At 48.9% G+C, this 21,096-nt stretch overlaps 2 protein-coding genes across 3 annotated transcripts in view; one reads left to right on the top strand and one right to left on the bottom strand.

The window, feature by feature from the left end:
• Positions 1-3,035, bottom strand: part of emc9 (ER membrane protein complex subunit 9) — a 4,085-nt gene extending 1,050 nt beyond the window's left edge. Inside the window, exons 1-4 of the mRNA XM_060045295.1 lie at positions 2,835-3,035; positions 2,118-2,344; positions 492-568; positions 76-145 (exon numbers count right to left, since the gene is read on the bottom strand). Of these exons, the coding sequence (XP_059901278.1) occupies positions 76-145; positions 492-568; positions 2,118-2,312 (342 nt within the window). The 5' untranslated portion in view covers positions 2,313-2,344; positions 2,835-3,035. The remainder of the gene's footprint in view (positions 1-75; positions 146-491; positions 569-2,117; positions 2,345-2,834) is intronic.
• A 1,264-nt stretch (positions 3,036-4,299) lies between these two features.
• On the top strand, positions 4,300-20,658 carry ezh2 (enhancer of zeste 2 polycomb repressive complex 2 subunit). Of its 2 annotated transcripts, none has more exons than XM_060045290.1 (19): positions 4,300-4,719; positions 6,801-6,924; positions 7,355-7,483; positions 7,762-7,881; positions 8,137-8,257; positions 8,902-9,096; positions 9,462-9,570; positions 10,781-11,010; positions 11,365-11,462; positions 12,088-12,535; positions 12,808-12,974; positions 13,782-13,923; positions 14,332-14,457; positions 15,019-15,197; positions 15,733-15,828; positions 16,123-16,204; positions 17,416-17,496; positions 19,070-19,154; positions 19,550-20,658. In XM_060045290.1, the coding sequence occupies exons 2-19, from the start codon at positions 6,808-6,810 to the stop codon at positions 19,608-19,610; spliced, it is 2,586 nt and encodes an 861-aa protein (XP_059901273.1). In that variant the 5' UTR covers positions 4,300-4,719; positions 6,801-6,807; the 3' UTR covers positions 19,611-20,658. The 2 variants fall into 2 exon arrangements, with proteins under 2 accessions (XP_059901273.1, XP_059901274.1); XM_060045291.1 differs by having other exon boundaries at positions 4,302-4,719; positions 10,781-10,944.
• The last annotated feature ends 438 nt before the right edge of the window (positions 20,659-21,096 follow it).

Genomic DNA, 21,096 nt, shown 5'->3' with positions numbered 1-21,096 from the left:
ATATGATGGAGACCTGTATCTTTAGTGTTGTTCACGGGTCAAATGCTCTCACTCATCTCTCTGCGTTGAGCTTACCATTAACAAAACGGCGTTGCTGCACTGCTCCGAGATCTTATCAGCTATCTTCAGAGCGCAAGGCGTGGGACTGTGTCCGGGAGGAAGGCAAACAGAAGAACATTCATGTATGAGGAGACAGAGATGGTAGGAAGACAAACCAATCCATCAAGTAACATGATATCATATATCAAATAAGAGTCAACCCTCAAAGGAGCAGGGAAAAACTCAAATCCAAAGTCAAGAAACCTTGAGAAGGATCACAAAAGAGGGATCCCTCCTTCTAGGGATGATAAGGAGTGCAACGGAAAACAAAAAGCAGTAAAGCAGTGTGTGTTGCTATACGCACACACCGGCTTGACGCTTGCCAGTAGTGGCTTGGTCCGAGGCCATACCACCAGTCCAGCAGGGGTAGTGAGGGGTGAGGGGGCTCTCACCTGCTGTCTGAAGCACACGCGTTGGCCTGGTAGTAACCCACGATCCTCTGCTGGGTCTGTGAACACCAGACGTCTACCTGTGTACAGAGAACACACACGACATGGCAGGCACACATTAGGGGAGCCAAGCTCAAAACGTTGTTCGTCCTGTAGCTCTCTCGTGTGTTAACAAAACACTGCTGTTATATTACTACAGCAACGTGTGTTTTGATGAATCAACGCACAATCTGGACCATCTGTGTCGTTATTCTGACATGCAAAACTGTTTCAATCAGACCTTTGATACCTTTGATACATCGCTCTTATCAGTCTGGTTGCGTTCCAAAACCACATACCTTTTCTTTTACTTGTGTGTGTGTCTATCTGTCGTACGTGCGAAAGAACATACCTTTGCACACGGTATGCATGCAATCAGGAAATACTACAGGTGATTTCGGTTCCACCCACATACCTTCTGCTGTTGCGGATTGTTGTGGGGCACAAGAACAGCTTAAAGCATACTACTGGCTTGTGTACTGCGAAATGCAACTGGACGTAGAACAACATCCTGGTGTTTTTGGCATACTGCATTTTCCATGCTATGTATTGGGACACACTAAATATCTTCTGGCATACTACTAAATAGTATGGTAGCATGGGTTTTGGAACGCAGTAAATGGTAAATGGAGGCTTTGAGGTCTCAGAGTCAAGGCCCGCGGGCCTTGTAATTAACATTACAATGTGGGGGGCCACAAGTGGCCCCCCACATTGTAATGTTAATGTGGCCCGCGTGTCTTTACCAAACGCGCTTTGGCCCGCATGGGCTACCATAGCAGGCAACCAGTCAGGTTGCTAGGAAACGCAGCAAGCAACGGAGTGACACCAAGTGGAAGCGTAGCGTCACCTCATGTCCCTCTCAAAACCCAGTGGGAAAAGAAAGGTTGACGATGTCCACAGACAATTTCATGAAAGGTGGGAGTTAGAATATTTTTTTGTTGAGCACAGGGGAACCCCTACCTGCCTTGTATGTGCTGAAAAAGTTGCCGTTGTCAAAGAATACAACATCAGACGCCATTACTCAACGAGGCATGCCGAGGAGTATGCGAAATACCGGGGAGATGAGAGGGAGAAGCGAGTCACAGACCTAAAGAAATGTTTCACCTGGCAACAAACTCTCTTTAGGAAACCAACCGACGAGGCTGATAAAGCAGTAAAGGCCAGCTTTACAATGAGCGAAATGATCGCTAAGGCAGGAAAGCCTTTTACAGAAGGAGTGTATGTTGCAGGCTGCGAGTATTGTCTGCCCCGAAAAGAGAGCTCAGTTTGCCAGCATCAGCTTGTCACCTAACACAGTGGCAGAGTTTTTTTTTTTTTATACTAAACATCCTTTTTAAGAAATACTTGAGTACTTGTGGCCCAACCTCAGCCAAGCTCTTCCTCCAGTGGCCCCCAGGTAATTTGAGTTTGAGACCCCTTTTATTCACCCGTCCATGGACTCATTCACAAACCGACGGGTCGAAGACGGAGTCAACCATGCAAAGTGACAGCCAGTAGCAGTCAGGGTGAGGCGTCTACCTCAGGTGCCCCACCACACCAACTTGCTCTACCTCCTGAGCCACACGCCACCCCCGATAATTATACACATACCTGTGTGAGTGCTAACTGAGTGATGGGAGCGAGAGACAGGTGAGAGTGGAGCAGAGGCACGCAGTCCGTCACGCAGACAGCGCCCCCTGGCGCGCCAGACGACAGCAGCAGCCCGTTGACGCTGCACCGGGGGAACAGGCAGGCGTGGAGGTGCATCTTCACGTAGGCACGGCAGGACAGCTCGATCTCTCCCATGGTGGAGGAGGAGACGGGGGACACGCACGGCTCTGAAGCAAAACGATGAGGATCTGTTAACGTTGTGATCTCACGTATATTTGCTGCGACAGAGACACGCATACAATCCAATAAAAGGTGTGTGTGTGTGTGTGTGTGTGTGTGTGTGTGTGTGTGTGTGTGTGTGTGTGTGTGTGTGTGTGTGTGTGTGTGTGTGTGTGTGTGTGTGTGTGAGAGAGAAACTCAAATCAATTCGTTACACATCAAACCAAATACACCATGTACTCGACTGGATTCATCGAATTGAATGAATTCATTGAATCAATGTTCATTAAATTAGTCATAATATATGAATAACAAAAAAGGGATGTTGACTTCGTTTAGGGCTTATTACGGTTATTTCTTTAGATATGCATGCTGTTGACATCTTTTAAAAATGAATTCATTGCTATATTTAGGATACTTTAGGTGGCCGATGTGGATATTGTGAGGCATATGATGTTATACTAGCAAGCCGGCTAATTAATGTGTAATAACTCTTACCGGCAAAGGGATATGTTTATTCAGATAGGATGTAATGACCGCAGTCGACGGATGGAGAGTACAGGCCGTGCAATGTAAAAATGTAATCCGTCATAAAGTAGTAATCCGAGCAGTACAATTATCTTCTGCTTGTTGGAGCTATTTCATCTGTCAGCTAAAAGCTATCCTGCTAACAGATTCTCTACTCTGGTCAAACATAGCGCCCCCCGTGGAGGGAGTAGAGATGGCATGTGATTAAAAAAAAATATATATATATATATATATATGTATATAGAAATACGTTAGTGTGTGTGTGTGTGTGTGTGTGTGTGTGTGTGTGTGTGTGTGTGTGTGTGTGTGTGTGTGTGTGTGTGTGTGTGTGTGTGTGTCTGTCTGTCTGTCTGTCTGTCTGTCTGTCTGTCTGTCTGTCTGTCTGTCTGTCTGTCTGTCTGTCTGTCTGTCTGTCTGTCTGTCTGTCTGTCTGTCTGTCTGTCTGTCTGTCTGTCTGTCTGTCTGTCTGTCTGTCTGTCTGTCTGTCTGACTGGCTGGCTGTCTATCTGTGTGGATATGTGTGTGCTTCGATCTCCAATCAATCCAGGAATCCTAATCGGAATGCTTTCTACCAGTACGTCCCGTTACATTGCATTGCCATAAATAGATCTTACTATTACTTCGCATTTAATTAAATGTAAATGATCTACTATGTATTCTCTCGTCCCGAGCTCGTCTATACCAATGCGGTATAATGACATTATGAATTTCTTCAGTAATGTTAACATCTAAAGAGCGCTTGGAGGCTTTCAACCAATCACCGTGTGTCCGGGGAGGAGCTTAATGCACTTGATACCCCTTGCCCTTGCTGGATGGGGCTGAATCTTAATGATGGTCTAACTTCCTTGTCTGGCCTCAGGGGAATGTTCTTTTGTGGAAACGCAAAACAAATTGTGTTTTTTAAGGACTAGTTTTAGACTGATGTGTAGAAAATGTCCATTTGGAATAGTTAAAATGATTATGATTATTGCGGTTTGTGATGTAAGAGGACGATGAGGGAGGAGGCTTTCCTTGAGACGCAAGCAATGTGTTCATTCTGTTCTCCGACAGAATGAACACATTGCGTTAGATAAATGCAACCAATACACGTTGCGATCCTCTCATAAAACATAGTTTATGCGAACAATGCGACACGAGCTGCAATGTTAACGATTTATATACATTTATGAAACACGTCGATATTCTGGAAAGTTCTCATAAAAAAGTTGTGTTCCCCAAAAACATAATAAGAGAGAATATCAGCAAACGAGATATTGTAGTTGTATCTGATATAGGGGATGAATGTGAGAACAAAGAGAATATATCCACATGTGCCCCTGTCTGGGGCCCCAGCACAGCGCTGAACCCCATTGGTGGAGCTGTCTCTCTAATCTAGCCTATCGTATGACAGCACAGTAAAAGCGGTCAGCATCGTTGCCTGTGATTGGTCCAAACGTTTGGCGCGTCTTGAATCTGCTGCAGCCGAAGTGGGCGGTGAGTGCTACACGGACGGCGGTTTGAATAGTTGCTGAGGCGGAAACATCAAAACCGGACAAATTAATTACAAAATTACAAAGTGAAAGTTGTGTCCGTCATCGACACCGTTTGACACTGAACATCACATCTATTCCCGGTCCCGGTCGGACTGGGGAAACGAGCGCCGTGAGTGCTGACAAGTAAAGCCGGTGTTGGTCTGTCGCTGGCGGCTTGCTGCCGGAGCTAAAGAGCTAGCGTGCTACGAGCTAGTGTGCTAACGTAGCAGCTAACCCGCTAACCACCCCCTGCCCCCGTGTATACAAAGGACGTTTTTCAGCCCGTCCTGTATCACATCCACCCCGGGTCGCCCCGCTGAATGAGGACCGGGCACCACTCTCAGGTAGGAGATACTGTCACCGCTGTCCGCCGTCTGGAAGGGGTTCAGACCAGCCGGCGTCTCCCCTTCCTGATGGTTTCCTCCGATGTTCTCCGGGTTCAGGGAACTATTGTCAAACTGTTCACTGGGACGCCTTCGTTAGCTTCACCTAGCCGGAGGCTAGATGTAAGATAGGCAGAGTTTATAGGGGCGTCGCGGTGGGTTCAGCAGACTGGCATCAGGACATCCCGCAACCGGGTCTGGCGACCGCCCGGAGGGAGGTTGACAACATGCTACAGTTTTCAAACCACTACCACCTAGTGTTTTTACATTTACACCCTTAACTCTTAAGTCCATTGAATGTGTTTACATCCTTAACTTTTAAATCCACTTCCACCGAATGTGTTTACACCCATAACTTTTAAAACTACTTCAACTTATTGTGTTTACACCCTTAGCTTTTGATTCCATTTAATGTGTTAAAAGTTGGAACACATTAAGTGGAATCAAAAGTTAAGGATTTTAACTTAAAACCATTAACTTTTTAGTCCACTTCATGTGTTAACATCCTTAACTTTCGACACCACCTAATGTGTTTGCACCCTTAACGTTTGTTCCGTTTAATGTGTTTTGTTTACATTGTCAGGCTGTTGGTCCAACAAGTGTGAGGCTTGACAGTGAGAGCCCCTCGTTGTTTATGGAAGTAATTGCTTCAAAATGTCAGGGTGGACGTTGTTTTTTTTGTGCTCAAAACAGAAATGGGTGATTGATTTTATATTTTCAACGTGTCGGAATCGGTGTCTTGGCTCACTGGTGATCTGATATTTGGTGAAGCAACGTTCTTTCAACAGCCTTTTTTGTACATGTTGTACGATACCACAAAACCAACCACAAACCCTGTGTCTCAGGTCAGAAGTGTCTCCTAAGAGGAGACATGTGGTATCACTGTGGACGGCTGTGTAATCATTATTCAATGCCATGTATGCAACGGCATGCTCAAAGGACTGGCATGGTAAATATTTTGCAGAAAATTAGATCTTGTTAGACGAGTTGTACAGGGAGAAATGCAGCTTACGTAATACATCATCCAATTCACCAACATCCTAATTGTAGGCTGTGTCCACATGTTTTAGATTAGAGACTCAGGCAGGCTAAAACACTCCTTTTGTCTTAATTTGAAGTTGCTTTCTAGTTAATTGTCTGTTATGATGTGCACGTCAGTATACAAACATTGATGTTTGAGCGTTGTCTTTTCGTAGTTTACTATATCTCTTATTTTGAAGGCCTACAGCAGATCTCCCCTCATGTAAGGTTTGAAAAAGTTAATGTGAGTTACGGAGGAAAGTGATCTGACAGCCAATGCATCTAGATATGATCCGAATACTTGTTTTAATGTCATAACGGATGTAAGGGAAAGTTCATTCACAGTTGTTAAAAACATATTAAAAAAAAAAAAGAAACTGAAATATTTTCAGATTTTATCTCCGGCTAGCTGATTTGCATCCCGTAATAACTTATGCCATTCGGGAGGGAAACATAAATTGCGAGTACAGCTGAATGCGTTTTAAACCGTCACTCTCCTCTTCGTTGAGAGCAGGGTTCGGCTCGTCATTTGGCTTTCCTGTTTACAATGCTAGATTGCTCTCTAGTTCCTCCTTCCCCTAATGGTTTAACTCAGTGGGGAAGTAAATCAGTAGAGCTGGCTACAGCCATAGAGCTCACAATGGAAAGGTAAAATTACCTAATAAATTAAAAAATCGGTGAAGTTTGTGGTTATCCAAGTGTCACCCCATAGTCAAAATGATGCTTGCAACCTTTTTATAAAGTTAATGAAGCGTATTACAGTTAATGTAAGTGAGTAAAATGTATTTATAAAGCACATTTATAACAGTTCGCACTGACCAGAGTGCTGTACATAGTGCACTCAGTAGGTAAAAATGTAATCGTATTCATCAAAAAAACATTGCTAAATCCCAAAACAGGGAAATTTAGTGGAAATGGTCAAACTGTCCAAACGACAGTCAGGGAGACAGGGGAGGGCCTCTGAGGCCCTGGTTTGTCAGTCAAACAGCCCGGTGACTGACGGCTGCCGTGTGTCGCTCCAGGTCGACCATGGTGCTGACAGGGAAACGCTCCGAGAAAGGCCCGGCCTGCTGGAAGAGGAGGGTCAAGTCTGAGTACATGAGGCTGCGCCAGCTCAAACGCTTCCGCCGGGCGGACGAGGTCAAGGTAAACACACACACACACACACACACACACACACACACACACACACACACACACACACCCAACCCACCCCCGGGGGGGGGGTGTGTGGGTTTTGACTTTTGCCCAAAAATCATATTTGAAGTTTGTTTGTTTATTAATATTCGAATATTTATTAATAATATTTTGGCCATTCAATGCCTTCAGTAAGACGTGGATTGGGCTTCGCGAGGTTTGTTTACCGCGTTGCTATGGTTACCGGTCTTGCGTGTTCCAACGGTTTATTAGGTTTCTAATCGCTGTCTAATCAATACTTCATTCACTGCCTCTTCCGTGGTCATTAGAATATTATGAATAGAGTGCGTCGGGTTCTCCGATGTCTCTCCCTCTTGGCCTGCCCATAACAGGTTAGAATATTAAGGGCTGCCTAATATTCGTTCGTTCTCCCCCCCAGAGCATGTTCAACACCAACCGGCAGAAGATCATGGATCGGACGGACGTCCTGAACCAGGAGTGGAAGACCCGACGCATCCAGCCCGCTCACGTGATGACGGCGGTCAGCTCCCTGCGCGGGACCAGAGAGGTGCACGCTCCCTCCGTAACACACGCACATATCTCCCACACGGTGTCTTCAGGCTACGGACACACATGATGGCGGCTTTGTGTTTACAATCAGTATTCAAAAGTGGAACGTCAAGCAATCATTACAATGTGCATTGTTTTTTTTCCCCAAGGGATCCTTCTTAAGGACACCTAAAGTGAGGTGTGGAAATCCTGTGAGGAATCACACGCAGTAGCTTTCTACCCTAGAAAAATACTAATATAACAAACGTTAAACGTCTCGCCTCTCTCCGTCCACAGTGCACGGTGGACAGTGGCTTCTCCGAGTTCCCCAAGCAGGTGATCCCTCTGAAGACCCTGAACGCTGTGGCCTCCGTACCAGTCATGTACTCCTGGTCGCCACTGCAGCAGAACTTCATGGTATGAAACGTCCGTCTGTCTCTGTGCGTCTGTCTCTCACTCACCTACCTCGACATCAGCATCCATGGAACTGAAATCAATTGAAACGCGGAGCCGTAATGTGTACCTTCTGCTACTGGTGCTGGGTTTGTGGTCGGGGTTAAGTCGTCCCAGTTGTTCTGTATTCAGCTGGCCCTTGGACTACAACTCCCATGAACCCCCCTTCTCTCCCTCCCTCCTGTGTGTGTGTGTGTGTGTGTGTGTGTCCCCGTCCAGGTGGAAGACGAGACGGTGCTCCACAATATCCCCTACATGGGGGACGAGATCTTGGACCAGGACGGCACCTTCATCGAGGAGCTCATCAAGAACTACGACGGCAAGGTCCATGGAGACCGAGGTGAGCGCAGACCGGAGGCACTCGTCACCTCCTCGTATACATGAAGGGCGTGCAGGAGAGCTGGCTGCTGCAGCCGGAGCATTGTTCATTGTACATCGTAGTCCTTTAGGCTCTTCTGTGCCACCCACTGATGTGAAGCTCTTGTTGGAGATTCATCAGATGGCGTTGGTTGCGCTAGATGTAATTTAATTAATTTACATGAACCTTTAGGGTGTTGAGCAGACTTTTCTTTTTTTTAATCCAAAGCCACTTACAATGAGTACATTTGTCAGAAGAAAGACAAACAAAAATATATCGCTGTCTGTAGAGGATGTTCATAGAACGAAGTGCCAAGCAAAGTCTATTATGAGGTTAACCCATTCCCCTTATGCAACAAAGATAGCTAGGATAAGATGCTACACGATGGATGTACAGCATACAATAATTAATGAAAAGATTGATTTTTCATAGCCACTGTTAACTGGATTCAATTGGACCTCATTTAGAAATGAGTCAATAAAAAAGTTATAATTTATACAAAAGCTATTTTCTTAATTGTGTGTATCTTTCCCATCACCTGTTGTCACGGATCACATCCCTAGAACTGATGACAGTGTGTGTGTGTGTGTGTGTGTGTGTGTGTGTGTGTGTGTGTGTGTCTGCAGAGTGCGGCTTCATCAACGACGAGATCTTCGTGGAGCTGGTGAGCGCTCTGACCCAGTACAGCGACAACGAGGATGAGGAGGACGAGGAAGAGCAGCCCGACTTCAAGGTGGAGAAGCTGGAGCTGTGTGAGAGCAAGGAGCAGCAGCAGCCCCCCCCCGAGGAGCCCAGCAAAGACCCCCTGGTCACCACTGAGAGTAAGACCCCCTCTGCATGTAGATGGATTATCAGTAGACACTAGGGGTGGGAGACGCAGGGTACCTCACGATAGGATATGAGATAACGATACGGCCCACGATACAGATAGTATCGCGACACAGGCTAGCGCTTCTCCGATAATCAATATTTCGTTAGGCAATCCGATAACGATGCATCAAGATATGTCTACCTTTTCACGGGTATTTTGTATTCGTAGTTAAAGGGCTGGACTTCAGCCTTTATTCATGGTCCAAACTCGAGCTTTTCAGTTACTCGTCCTTAGAAATATAAAAAATATATGATAACATCGATATTTGGCACCACCATCGCTGTAACAGTTTTTGTGATGCTCTTTCCTCTCCAGATCATAGCAGCAGCAACGACAGCAGCAAGAAGTTCCCCTCAGACAAGATCTTTGAAGCCATCTCCGCCATGTTCCCTGACAAAGGCTCCACCGAGGAACTCAAGGAGAAGTGAGTGTGGCCATACCGAGGTTTAGGTTGGGAGACACCATCGTGTACCGATTTTTAGTTTTTTTGTAGTGCAATACAAGTAAAGTCATTTTAAATGAAAGGATTCCGTAGGATGGCCGTTTATTGGTGTGAGTCAGGCCCACACATGCTCAGTCGGGCACTTGGCAAAGGGGAAACGGTTAATAGCATACACAACAGGGTTTCCAACAGCACTTAACAGCTTAGGTGTAGGTGTGTAGCCTAAGCAACACACGCCTGCCGCCTGAACTAGGTAAAAAAAAAAGATTTGTTTAGAATATGGTAACATTTAAAAGACCCCCCCCCCCGGTCTCAAGGCAAAGCCAACCACCTTATCTAACAATCTGCGAGAAACTGTGCACTACATAGATACTACACACCCTACATAGATTAAAGGCAACATATTATCAAATGTGGTAGTGTAATGTAATTGGCCTTAGCACCATGGACACGTCTGATCTCGAAAGCTAAGCCTGGTTGGGCCTGGTTAGGACTTGGATGGGAGACCGCCTGGGAATACCAGGTGCTGTAAGTGGTGTCGGGTGGTGGCCAGTAGGTGGCACTCTTCCCTCTGGCTTTAACATCAATCCCGATGCCCCAGTGCAGTGACGGGGACACTGTGCTGTGGAAGGCGCCGTCCTTCGGAGGAGGCGTAAAAAACCGAGGTCCTGACTCACTGAGGTCACAAAAGATCCCAGGGAACTTGTCGCAAAGAGAAGGGGTTTCCCCGGTGTCCTGGCCCGACCAGGCTCATTCAGTCTAATCATCATTCTGTATAATTGGCTGACTCATTAATTCCCTCACTCCACCTCAAGCTGGTGTGTGGTGAGCGTTCTGGCGCAGATTGGCTGCCGTGCATCACCCCAGTGGGGGCTACACACTGGTGGTGGTTAGTGAGGTCCCCCCTTCACTGTTAAGCCTCTTTGAGTGTCTTGAAAAGCGCTATATATATTCAATCCATTATTATTATTAATAGTTTTGCAATCATTGCATCACTCTTACTGACCTCTGTGTGCTCGTGTCTGTCTGTGTGCTTGTGTCGGTCTGTGTGCTCGTGTCTGTCTGTGTGCTCGTGTCTGTCTGTGTGCTCGTGTCTGTCTGTGTGCTCGTGTCTGTCTGTGTGCTCGTGTCTATGGTTCCCATGCTCCTGTCTGCGTGCTCCTGTGCGTGCGCTCATGCCCCCCCCACCCAGGTACAAGGAGCTGACTGAGCCCCAGCTCCCGGGGGCTTTGCCCCCAGAGTGCACGCCCAACATCGACGGGCCCAACGCGCGCTCTGTGCAGCGCGAGCAGAGCCTGCACTCCTTCCACACGCTCTTCTGCCGTCGCTGCTTCAAGTACGACTGCTTCCTCCACCGTGAGTCCTCACACTCCGAACACGCCCCCCAGCGGACAGACGATCTGCCGCCCTGCCAGACGATGGGTAATGATGGAGGGGGGACGCTCTGGGTTCGATCCCCTAATGTCTGTGGTCTCACCTGTAGGGGGGGACCCTGAGCAACGTGGCCGCCGGCCCGAGCCGCTCGTTGACGTCATGTTTCCGTAGTCACGGGCCCAAGTCACGTTGCTAAATTGTACCAAGTCTTAACTCGATGCCCACAATATCAGTTAAGCTTGGGTTTGGTGTGTTGATATGTATGATGATGTGCTATGTCCTGAACAATGTCTTTTTGATGATCTATATTTTATTTTTTGATATTTGTCATGTTCCAGTTTGAACGTGTCCCTTCATTTCCTTGACGGCAGCATTGTGTTGTCCTCGTGTCTCCTCTGGCAGCGTTCCACGCCACGCCAAACACCTACAAGCGTAAGAACATGGAGAGCCTGGTGGACAACAAGCCGTGCGGCAGCGACTGCTACATGCACCTGGTGCAGGTGAGGGACTGACTCGGGCCATTAAAGGTCCCATATTATACCATCAGGAAATCTGCCTCTTCTGACATCACCAGTGGACGTGTCGACCAAGATGGATGACGGATCGATGAGCCGCGTTTGCTCCAGTCCACTGGGTGGGCTGGTAGACTGATCTATCCAGAACGCATCTATGTGGACACGCCCACTTGTGATGTCAGAAGAGGCCGATTTTGAAAACGGCTTGTAATGGCTAATCACACTCACACCGGGTGGTGTAATATGGGTCACACCGCAGTCGGTGTGACTGCGGCGACAGCCGTAGTCACACCGACTGCGGCGACAGCCGCAGTCACACCGACTGCGGCGACAGCCGTAGTCACACCGACTGCGGCGACAGCCGCAGTCACACCGACTGCGGCGACAGCCGCAGTCGGTGTGTGAATGTGTGCATGAACGCTCGCTCAGGGACACCTCGACCCTCAGCTAGGAGGAGCCGGGGATCGGACTAGCACCCTCCCGGTAACGTACCACCCCGCTCTGTCTCCTGAGCCACGTGCCGCCCACAAGCTGCGACGAGTTGCTTTGGAAGAATGCGTGTGAGACGGCTGTGTGTGGAGGAACACTAACGTCAGGGTGTCCTCACCAGGACGACGGCGTCCGGGAGTTCCCCGCCATCATGGCCCCGGAGGGGGAGGGGGGGGAGGAGGCCGAGGAGGTGAAGAGCCCCTCCAAGCGCCCCGCTGCTGCCCGTCGCCGCGGGCGACCCAGCAGCCGGCCGGGCAGCCCGTCCGTCTCCTCGGAAACCAAAGACACGGACAGCGACGGCGAGGGCAGCAAGGACGGAGACGCGGTCGCCAACCATGAGGAGGCCGCTGTCGTCAACAACCATGATAAACACGACAACCATGATAAACACGACGACCATGATAAACACGACAACCACGATAAACACGACAACCACGATAAACACGACAACCACGACAACCACGATAAACACGACAACCATGATAACCACGACAACCATGATAAACACGACAACCACGACAACCATAAAGAAGATGAGGATAAAAAAGAAATGCAGACCAGCAGCTCAGGTGAGGGGACACACACACACACTCACTCACTCACTCACTCACTCACTCACTCACTCTGAGCCCTCCTGTGTACCCTAATAGTACATTAATTTTCTCTGCTCTTTGTGTCCCATTGGGTTTTATAATCCCCCTTTAATACTCATTGAAACATTGATCAGTGTTGTGAGGATTAGTTTGTTCCCCTGGTAGCGTCACCAGTCGTACTGATGGTAGCCGGTCCCGTCCTCCCCGTGCTCACTGCTCCGTGTCCCCCCCCCGTCCCCCCCCCACAGAGGGGAACTCCCGCTCCCAGACCCCGGTCACGCTGAAGCTGACCTGCGAGCCGGAGCCGGTGGACTGGAGCGGCGCCGAGGCCTCCCTGTTCAGGGTGCTGATCGGGACGTACTACGACAACTACTGCGCCATCGCCCGGCTCATCGGCACCAAGACCTGCAGACAGGTAGAGCCCGCTCCCCGGGGGTCATTTAGAGATATTAAACACTCAATAGGAAGTTGGATATCATTGATAAATAATCTGCTTTCCAAAATAAAACCTGGAACAAGCTCAACGATTTAACTCAACTGATTTAGTCTTGTTAATGATTTATCACGAACAATGATCTAACTGTTAAAGTATATATATTTTTGGTTTTTGATCCTTTGTTTTTGGACGGTAGTCAAGGCGACAGGCGTGTGTTGCTAAGGCGGCCGCCTAAGCTGTAAAAGCGCTGTGGGAAACCCTGACGTTGCTCCTACGCCGTGGGTCACTAACATGCATGAACACTTCGCTGTGATCCAGGACGCCACCGTCCCCCCCCTGGAGAATAAGCCCCGCCTCCGAGGCTCCGGGACCCTCGGTCGAATGTCTGTGGGCAACACCACGGGGTTTATGAAGGAGCGTACGTGGGAGAGGAAAAGAAGTCAAAGCTGCGGCGCGTGTTCAACGACACTTTTTTTCCATCTAGTTTTTCGACTGTGATTTTGGATTTGTCTGCCGTTAAAGTCGTAAACGATTATTAACGCTACTTTAACGCCACCGACAATCCAAGGACCCAGCCCAAACTAGATGGGAAAAGTGTATTTCATACCGCGACGCAGCTTGTACGTCTTCGCCACCCACAGTTTGTTATGTACGATCATTCTACAACGCCGTGTTGTATACCGTCGACATTTGACCGATGGGGGCGGGCCTTCTTCCCCAGAGGTCTGTGGTCTGCAGCCCGGGGCTAACGCCGCTCCTGTCCGCCATCTTGGCTCCCCCCCCCAGGTGTACGAGTTCAGGGTGAAGGAGTCGAGCATCATCGCCCGCGCGCCCACCGAGGACGAAGACGAGGACACGCCCCCCAGGAAGAAGAGGAAGAAGCACAGACTCTGGGCAACCCACTGCCGCAAGATCCAGCTCAAGAAAGGTCAGGGGCGCGCCCGACACACGACCTCATCCACGGGATCCATAAATATTACCTATAAAAAACGAAGCAATATATGGAATATACTTTTTATGCTCTTTTTTTTTTTAAAAATATAAATAAATAAATATAAATTATAACGTCTTTTAAATGTATTTCAATATATAAATGTTTATATGTTTGCTGATTGCAGAAATTGTAGTTGTATATTTGAGTGGCAAGGCTGCATAACATTGAGATTTACCGTAAATATAGTACATCAATTGGCTAAATAAACATTTTGTACATCTTTTATCATCTACCTATCATATTTATATCGCATTATCGTTACATGTATGCCAGCCCCGTTTCAGTCTTTCTTTACTCGATTCCTTTTGATAACATGCATCCTGTTTACTTCCTCCCCTCCAGACGGCTCGTCCAATCACGTGTACAACTACCAACCATGTGACCACCCGAGGCAACCATGTGACTCCTCCTGCCCCTGTGTCACGGCTCAGAACTTCTGTGAAAAGTTCTGCCAGTGCAGCTCTGAATGTAAAGTCACCCAATCAGCACCCACCTCGTCTCAATGTGAACCGTACACGTAGACACAATGTTTAACTCAAGCTAAAGTATAACTGCTTAATATTATTTATAATTCATTAATTAAAATGTACCCGCGTGTATCAGAATACCTCACAGATGACCCTAATGTATTAAAAAAAATACTTTTATTATTATTCAAAAACAAGCATAAAAGCTGTGTGTTCCAAGTCTATAAATAGTACTTGGCATTGTGTAGCGGTTTATCCTAGCTGTCTTTGTTGTACATGGGGGAATTAAATTAAATTCAATGGCCTTAATCACAGGTACAGCCTCAAAGGGCTTAACAGGCCATAGAAGTATGACATGTATGACATAGGAATGGGTTAACCTAGCCATTGGTACTGCCTGGCCCCTGGTTCTATGAACATCCTTACCGCACAGACAGATACGTCGTTGTTTCTCCTTCTCCTGACCAATGGACTTATAGTCAGTGGCTTTGGATCAAAGCGTCTGCTGAACGACCTGAATGTAAGCGTCTAACTCCGGTACGGGGTCTTGTCGCGGGTGCAGGTCAGAACCGGTTCCCGGGCTGCAGGTGTAAGGCCCAGTGCAACACCAAGCAGTGCCCGTGCTACCTGGCGGTCCGCGAGTGTGACCCCGACCTCTGTCTCACCTGCGGCGCGGCCGAGCACTGGGACAGCAAGAACGTCTCCTGCAAGAACTGCTCCATCCAGAGGGGAGCCAAGAAGGTACGCACTGCCTGTCTGTCTGCCTGTCTGTCTGTCTGTCTGTCTGCTCCATCCAGAGGGGAGCCAAGAAGGTACGCACTGCCTGTCTGTCTGCCTGTGTCTCTGTCTGTCTGTCTGTGTCTCTGTCTGTGTCTCTGTCTGTCTGTTCCATCCAGAGGGGAGCCAAGAAGGTACGCACTGTCTCTGTCTGTCTGTGTCTCTGTCTGTCTGTCTGTGTCTCTGTCTGTCTGTCTTCCTGTCTCTCTCGCCCGTTCTGTCTCATTCTCTTGCACTCTGTCTCTCGTTCTCTCTCACATCCGTCACAGCGACCATCGTGCCATACTGTAGCCCTTATTATAAAGTATAGCTCGCACCGGACTGATCCGTGGTAACAATGCTGAGTATTGACACTCTTAAGCCACGTCGGGATCTTCTATAGTATTAACCCTTTCACCTGGCGTGCCTTGATTCCCCGTTATCAGCGAGTGTATACTAACGTACCCCTCTCTGCTCCACCCTCTCTGCTCCACCCTCTCTGCTCCACCCTCTGTCTCAGCACCTGCTGCTGGCTCCGTCAGATGTGGCCGGCTGGGGCATCTTCATCAAGGAGCCGGTGCACAAGAACGAGTTCATCTCCGAGTACTGTGGAGAGGTAGGCCAGCCACACACACGGGGATCCTGCTGCATTTATACACCGAGCGGTTGATGCACCCCACACCCAATCTCCATGCACCCCTCTTCCAGTATCCCTCGTTGTCCAATCCACTTCAAGAAGCTGCTCTATTCTAGTGCCTAAATAGCTGACAACGCCGTGACCTTTGACCCTGTGTGTGTGTGTGTGTGTGTGTGTGTGTGTGTGTGTGTGTGTGTGTGTGTGTGTGTGTGTGTGTGTGTGTGTGTGTGTGTGTGTGTGTGTGTGTGTGTGTGTGTGTGTGTGTGTGTGCAGATCATCTCCCAGGACGAGGCGGACCGCAGGGGCAAGGTCTACGACAAGTACATGTGCAGCTTCCTGTTCAACCTCAACAACGGTGAGCGCGCCGTAGACGCAGAAGCGTCGCTCTGGCCAGACTTTGATCTAAGTCTGCGTTCTGCTGCCAGACTGGGTGGGAAATCGGGCCCAATCTGGCAACCCTCCTCGGGGCCTGACCTGAGATGGGATGCTTTGCTGCGTCTTCCTGCTTCCTGGCTCATTAATCATTCCCTCCAGGATTTCGCGGGCCTTTTTTGAGATTGTTGCGGCCTAAAATGCCTGATGTTGCGTGAGCTTTTCCAAAAAGTTGCGATGAAAGTTGCGGTGTTTTTAATATTTTTGTTGCGATTACCGTGCGAGAGGAAGTGAAAGTTGCTATAAAGGTTGTGATTTTCCTGATGTTAAATATGTTAGTTATTACTGCAATTTTCCCGGAGTAATTTCCCCCGCTTTCATGTAGAATAGCAGGATACTGCTTTTACAATTTACAGTTAGGGCATTTAGCAGACGCTTTAATCCAAAGCGACTAACATCGGTTAATACACACGTTGACACACCGACGGCAGAGTCAACCGTGCAAGGCGACAGCCTTGTCAGGAGCTCGTCAGGAGCTGTTAGGGTTAAGTGTTCAACACTCAGCTAGGAGGAGCTGGGGATTGAACTAGCAACCTTTCGGTTACAAGACAACTGCTCTACCTCCTGAGCTAAGCCGATCCCTTTTTGCGATCTTTCACAGTTATTTTGGTCTGCAAGTGTGTAACGTTGGACGCGCACATGCTGCATGAATGCTTGAATCGCTTCAAGTAGTATAAACACGGAAGTAAGGCGGAAGGTAGTTTGTCGACGTCAGTTCAAGACGACGCCACTGATTGGTCAAATTTGCGGGAAAGTTGCGGTGGTTGGTTAAAATTGCGACAGTGCACTCAATTCGCTGTGAGTGGTTGATGTTGCGCTGAAGTTGCAAATCGCAACATCGCGAAATCCTGGAGGGTCTGATTAATGAAGCTCCATTAACAGTGCTGATGAGCCCTCTGGTAACGAGCCCTCTGGTAACGAGCCCTCTGGTAACGAGCCCTCTGGTAACGAGCCCTCTGGTAACGAGCCCTCTGGTAACGAGCCCTCTGGTAACGAGACGTCTGGTAACGAGACGTCTGGTAATGAGACGTCTGTCGAGGCCTTCCTCCGCTGGGCTGTCTGTCCGTCCTGTCTGCTCTGGAGCGGCGGTATGATGTCAGTGGTGCTGATGAAGACCCCTGTCTCTGTTTCCAGACTTTGTGGTCGACGCCACGAGGAAGGGCAACAAGATCCGCTTCGCCAACCACTCTGTGAACCCCAACTGCTATGCAAAAGGTGAGCGGCACACGAAGCACATGAGAGGTCCTCCCAGTCAAGGGAGCCTCGGTCTGTTGACTATCACTCTATTAGACGTCTTCTTGGACTGTATTAAGAAAATGGCACTTTTAGTACTTCAGATTAAGTGAACCCCCTTTGTCGGCTTGACTTTAAAATACACACACGCGCGCACACTTACACACGTATGCGTACACACTGTGGCGTTATACATAACTGTCTGAAAAGCATTAATGCTCTCTCTGACGTGGCTAATCAACCGCTGCCCAGACAGAGCTTCACACACCTGACACCTGCTCTGTCTAAATGGCCATCTTGTATTAGTCAAGTAGACGGATTACATCAGAAGTATTACAGAGTTGAACCACATCCCCTCAAGGTAAAATAGCTTCACGGTTGACCGCTATATTAAGACTTATTGAGTCTACCGCCAGTGATCTGTACACAGTGGTTGTCGCGGTTACCATCGTCGGCTCTATTGTGGAAGTGAAATTCATGCATTAACCAACGGTACTGACTGTCATGTGACTATGTACGGCCGGCGGTCTCTCCTCTCATGATGTTGGCGGTTCATTGACCACCAGAGGGACTGTGGTGTGACTCTGTATCTCTCTGGTCCCTCAGTGATGATGGTGGTTCATTGACCACCAGAGGGACTGTGGTGTGACTCTGTATCTCTCTGGTCCCTCAGTGATGATGGTGGTTCATTGACCACCACCAGAGGGACTGTGGTGTGACTCTGTATCTCTCTGGTCCCTCAGTGATGATGGTGGTTCATTAACCACCAGAGGGACTGTGGTGTGACTCTGTATCTCTCTGGTCCCTCAGTGATGATGGTGGTTCATTAACCACCAGAGGGACTGTGGTGTGACTCTGTATCTCTCTGGTCCCTCAGTGATGATGGTGGTTCATTGACCCCCAGAGGGACTGTGGTGTGACTCTGTATCTCTCTGGTCCCTCAGTGATGATGGTGGTTCATTGACCCCCAGAGGGACTGTGGTGTGACTCTGCATCTCTCTGGTCCCTCAGTGATGATGGTGGTTCATTGACCACCACCAGAGGGACTGTGGTGTGACTCTGTATCTCTCTGGTCCCTCAGTGATGATGGTGGTTCATTAACCACCAGAGGGACTGTGGTGTGACTCTGTATCTCTCTGGTCCCTCAGTGATGATGGTGGTTCATTAACCACCAGAGGGACTGTGGTGTGACTCTGTATCTCTCTGGTACCTCAGTGATGATGGTGGTTCATTGACCACCAGAGGGACTGTGGTGTGACTCTGTATCTCTCTGGTCCCTCAGTGATGATGGTGGTTCATTGACCACCACCAGAGGGACTGTGGTGTGACTCTGTATCTCTCTGGTCCCTCAGTGATGATGGTGGTTCATTGACCACCAGAGGGACTGTGGTGTGACTCTGTATCTCTCTGGTCCCTCAGTGATGATGGTGGTTCATTGACCACCAGAGGGACTGTGGTGTGACTCTGTATCTCTCTGGTCCCTCAGTGATGATGGTGGTTCATTGACCACCAGAGGGACTGTGGTGTGACTCTGTATCTCTCTCTGGTCCCTCAGTGATGATGGTGAACGGCGACCACAGGATAGGAATCTTCGCCAAGAGGGCCATCCAGACCGGAGAGGAGCTGTTCTTCGACTACAGGTCTGTACTGACCGCCCCAGTACTTTGTTTCCATCTTTACCACCAACAGTTCACCAAGTTCACTAGACTTGATCTTCTTCATTTGTTAAAGTTCAAGTTTTTCATGATCGTCTGCAAATGGGCAGTTCAAATGTGCTTTGAACTGCCGTGTTTTAGTTGTGAGCCGGCACGTGCCTCTCATCTCAACCTAACCTAAGTAGTTGTGTTCTGCATTGGTGGCATATCTACTGAACACTGGTTCAGATAATTCTATAAATCGTCTGAAGTCTCTTGACTGCGTGTGTTTTGTTAAAGGGCCATTGATCCCCATTTTGAAATGCACACAAAGAACAGTATCTGAGCTAGCTCCAGGAAGCCACTGCTAAGCTAACTCCTCCCTCTGTCTCCGCCCCCAGGTATAGCCAGGCCGACGCCCTGAAGTACGTTGGGATCGAACGGGAACTGGAGATGGCCTAGAGCTACTACCGCCTGCGAGTCTGTTACACAAAGGCCTTACACACACACACAAACACACTCACACACACTCTCATACACACACGCTCTCCTCCACATACACAAACACACTGGCAGTCAAGTGGCCACTTCAGGAAACCAGAACAACTCCACCAACCAACTCAGTCAGAGTTTCAGGAATTCTGGGACTTTTTGGATCTGAACCGGAACTTCTTTTTTGTTTTTACTGTTGCCATGGCAGGCACGTTTTTTTTGTCTATTTCCCTTGTGTTGATGTCTTCGCAACCCTACCCTCTTCCCGCCACAGGCGGGAGAGGTTGGGAGTCTGATTCCGCCTCGGCCCCACGACTAAACTGCTCTGACGGCCATTTTTCTACTGCCGGGAAAACTTCCAATGTCCTCCCAACGCCTCAGGGACCAATCGACCAGCAGGAGGCTTCAGTCCGACCGGACAGACGCAGACCGGCAGGCCTGTCCATCATCGTCATCACTACGTCTGTGCTTCTGTCCATAAAGGAGGGAATGGAGCTCAAACAGAACCCGCCCCCACGCTGCATCCTGATTGGTTGAAGGATTGGTGCTGATACCAGGAAGCATCCATGAGCTCCTCGGGCCGACATATCTTTCAGACGGCCCTGATGAACACACAGACATCCTCCTGTGAAGGCCCCCACCCTCCCGTCAGAGACCAGCGTGTCCTCGGCCTAAGGCGACCGTGGGCTCTCTGGGAGGTTCATCCAAACGGCTGGAGCCACTGAGCCCGACGCCCTCTAGTGGCTGAACGCCTGCTGGTTCACCGGGGCACCCTGTGCTTCAGCACCCAGCTGCTCCTTCCTAGTGCAGCGCTCAGACCTCTGGACCACTACTCTCTCACGACCCAGCCCTCCAGCGCGGTCGTTCCTCTCCGAACACCCAACCAAATAAACAACGGATAATCTTCAGGTTGTAATCATCGTCTCCTCTGGCTCATTCTCGTCTTTTTACTGAACTGTAAGGTGACCCTCTACTGGTACAGCCCTGCGTCACATGGACCGGCCCTAAGCTCCTCCCAGTCCGCTGCTCGTAAAGGAAGTGGCGATTCCAGTGCATCAGAACCTCAGCGACGGCGGTCTCCATTCTGATTGGCCAGCAGCTCGTTAGTTCACGTTAGTGTCTGCGTCTTAGAGTCCCGTTAAGTGGCAGCGTTTCAGGCCCCTCAGATCAAACAAGCGGACGTGTGACACACACTCGTCTTCTCAAACCAACGCAGGGGAAACGTCATGATTGTTGACGTTTCAACTGACTCGTCGGCGTCGGTCCTCCGGTCAGTGCCATGCAGACATCTTGTATTCTTGCAGTGTGGGGAAGCTGTGTGTGTGTATACACACAGCCGACAGTCAATCTTTTGCCGTGCCTTGAGTCTCTGAATGGTCCACGATGCATGACCCTATTCCATAATCATGAAAATATTAATAAAAAGAAGCTTAAGCTTAGGGATGTGTTGTCATTT

Source organism: Gadus macrocephalus, chromosome 23 (genome assembly GCF_031168955.1).
Source record: "Gadus macrocephalus chromosome 23, ASM3116895v1".
Classification (NCBI taxonomy): Eukaryota; Metazoa; Chordata; class Actinopteri; order Gadiformes; family Gadidae; genus Gadus; species Gadus macrocephalus.
Note: the sequence above shows the minus strand (reverse complement) of the source record. Positions and strands in the feature narration are given on the sequence as shown.

Excerpts from the sequence above, each read along its gene's own strand:
- ezh2 (XM_060045290.1), top strand. The coding sequence starts at position 6,808 with ATGGTGCTGACAGGGAAACGCTCCGAGAAAGGCCCGGCCTGCTGGAAG. Across the intron at positions 11,463-12,087 it reads GCTACATGCACCTGGTGCAG|GACGACGGCGTCCGGGAGTT; the intron begins GTGAGGGACTGA and ends TGTCCTCACCAG. Across the intron at positions 12,536-12,807 it reads AATGCAGACCAGCAGCTCAG|AGGGGAACTCCCGCTCCCAG; the intron begins GTGAGGGGACAC and ends CCCCCCCCACAG.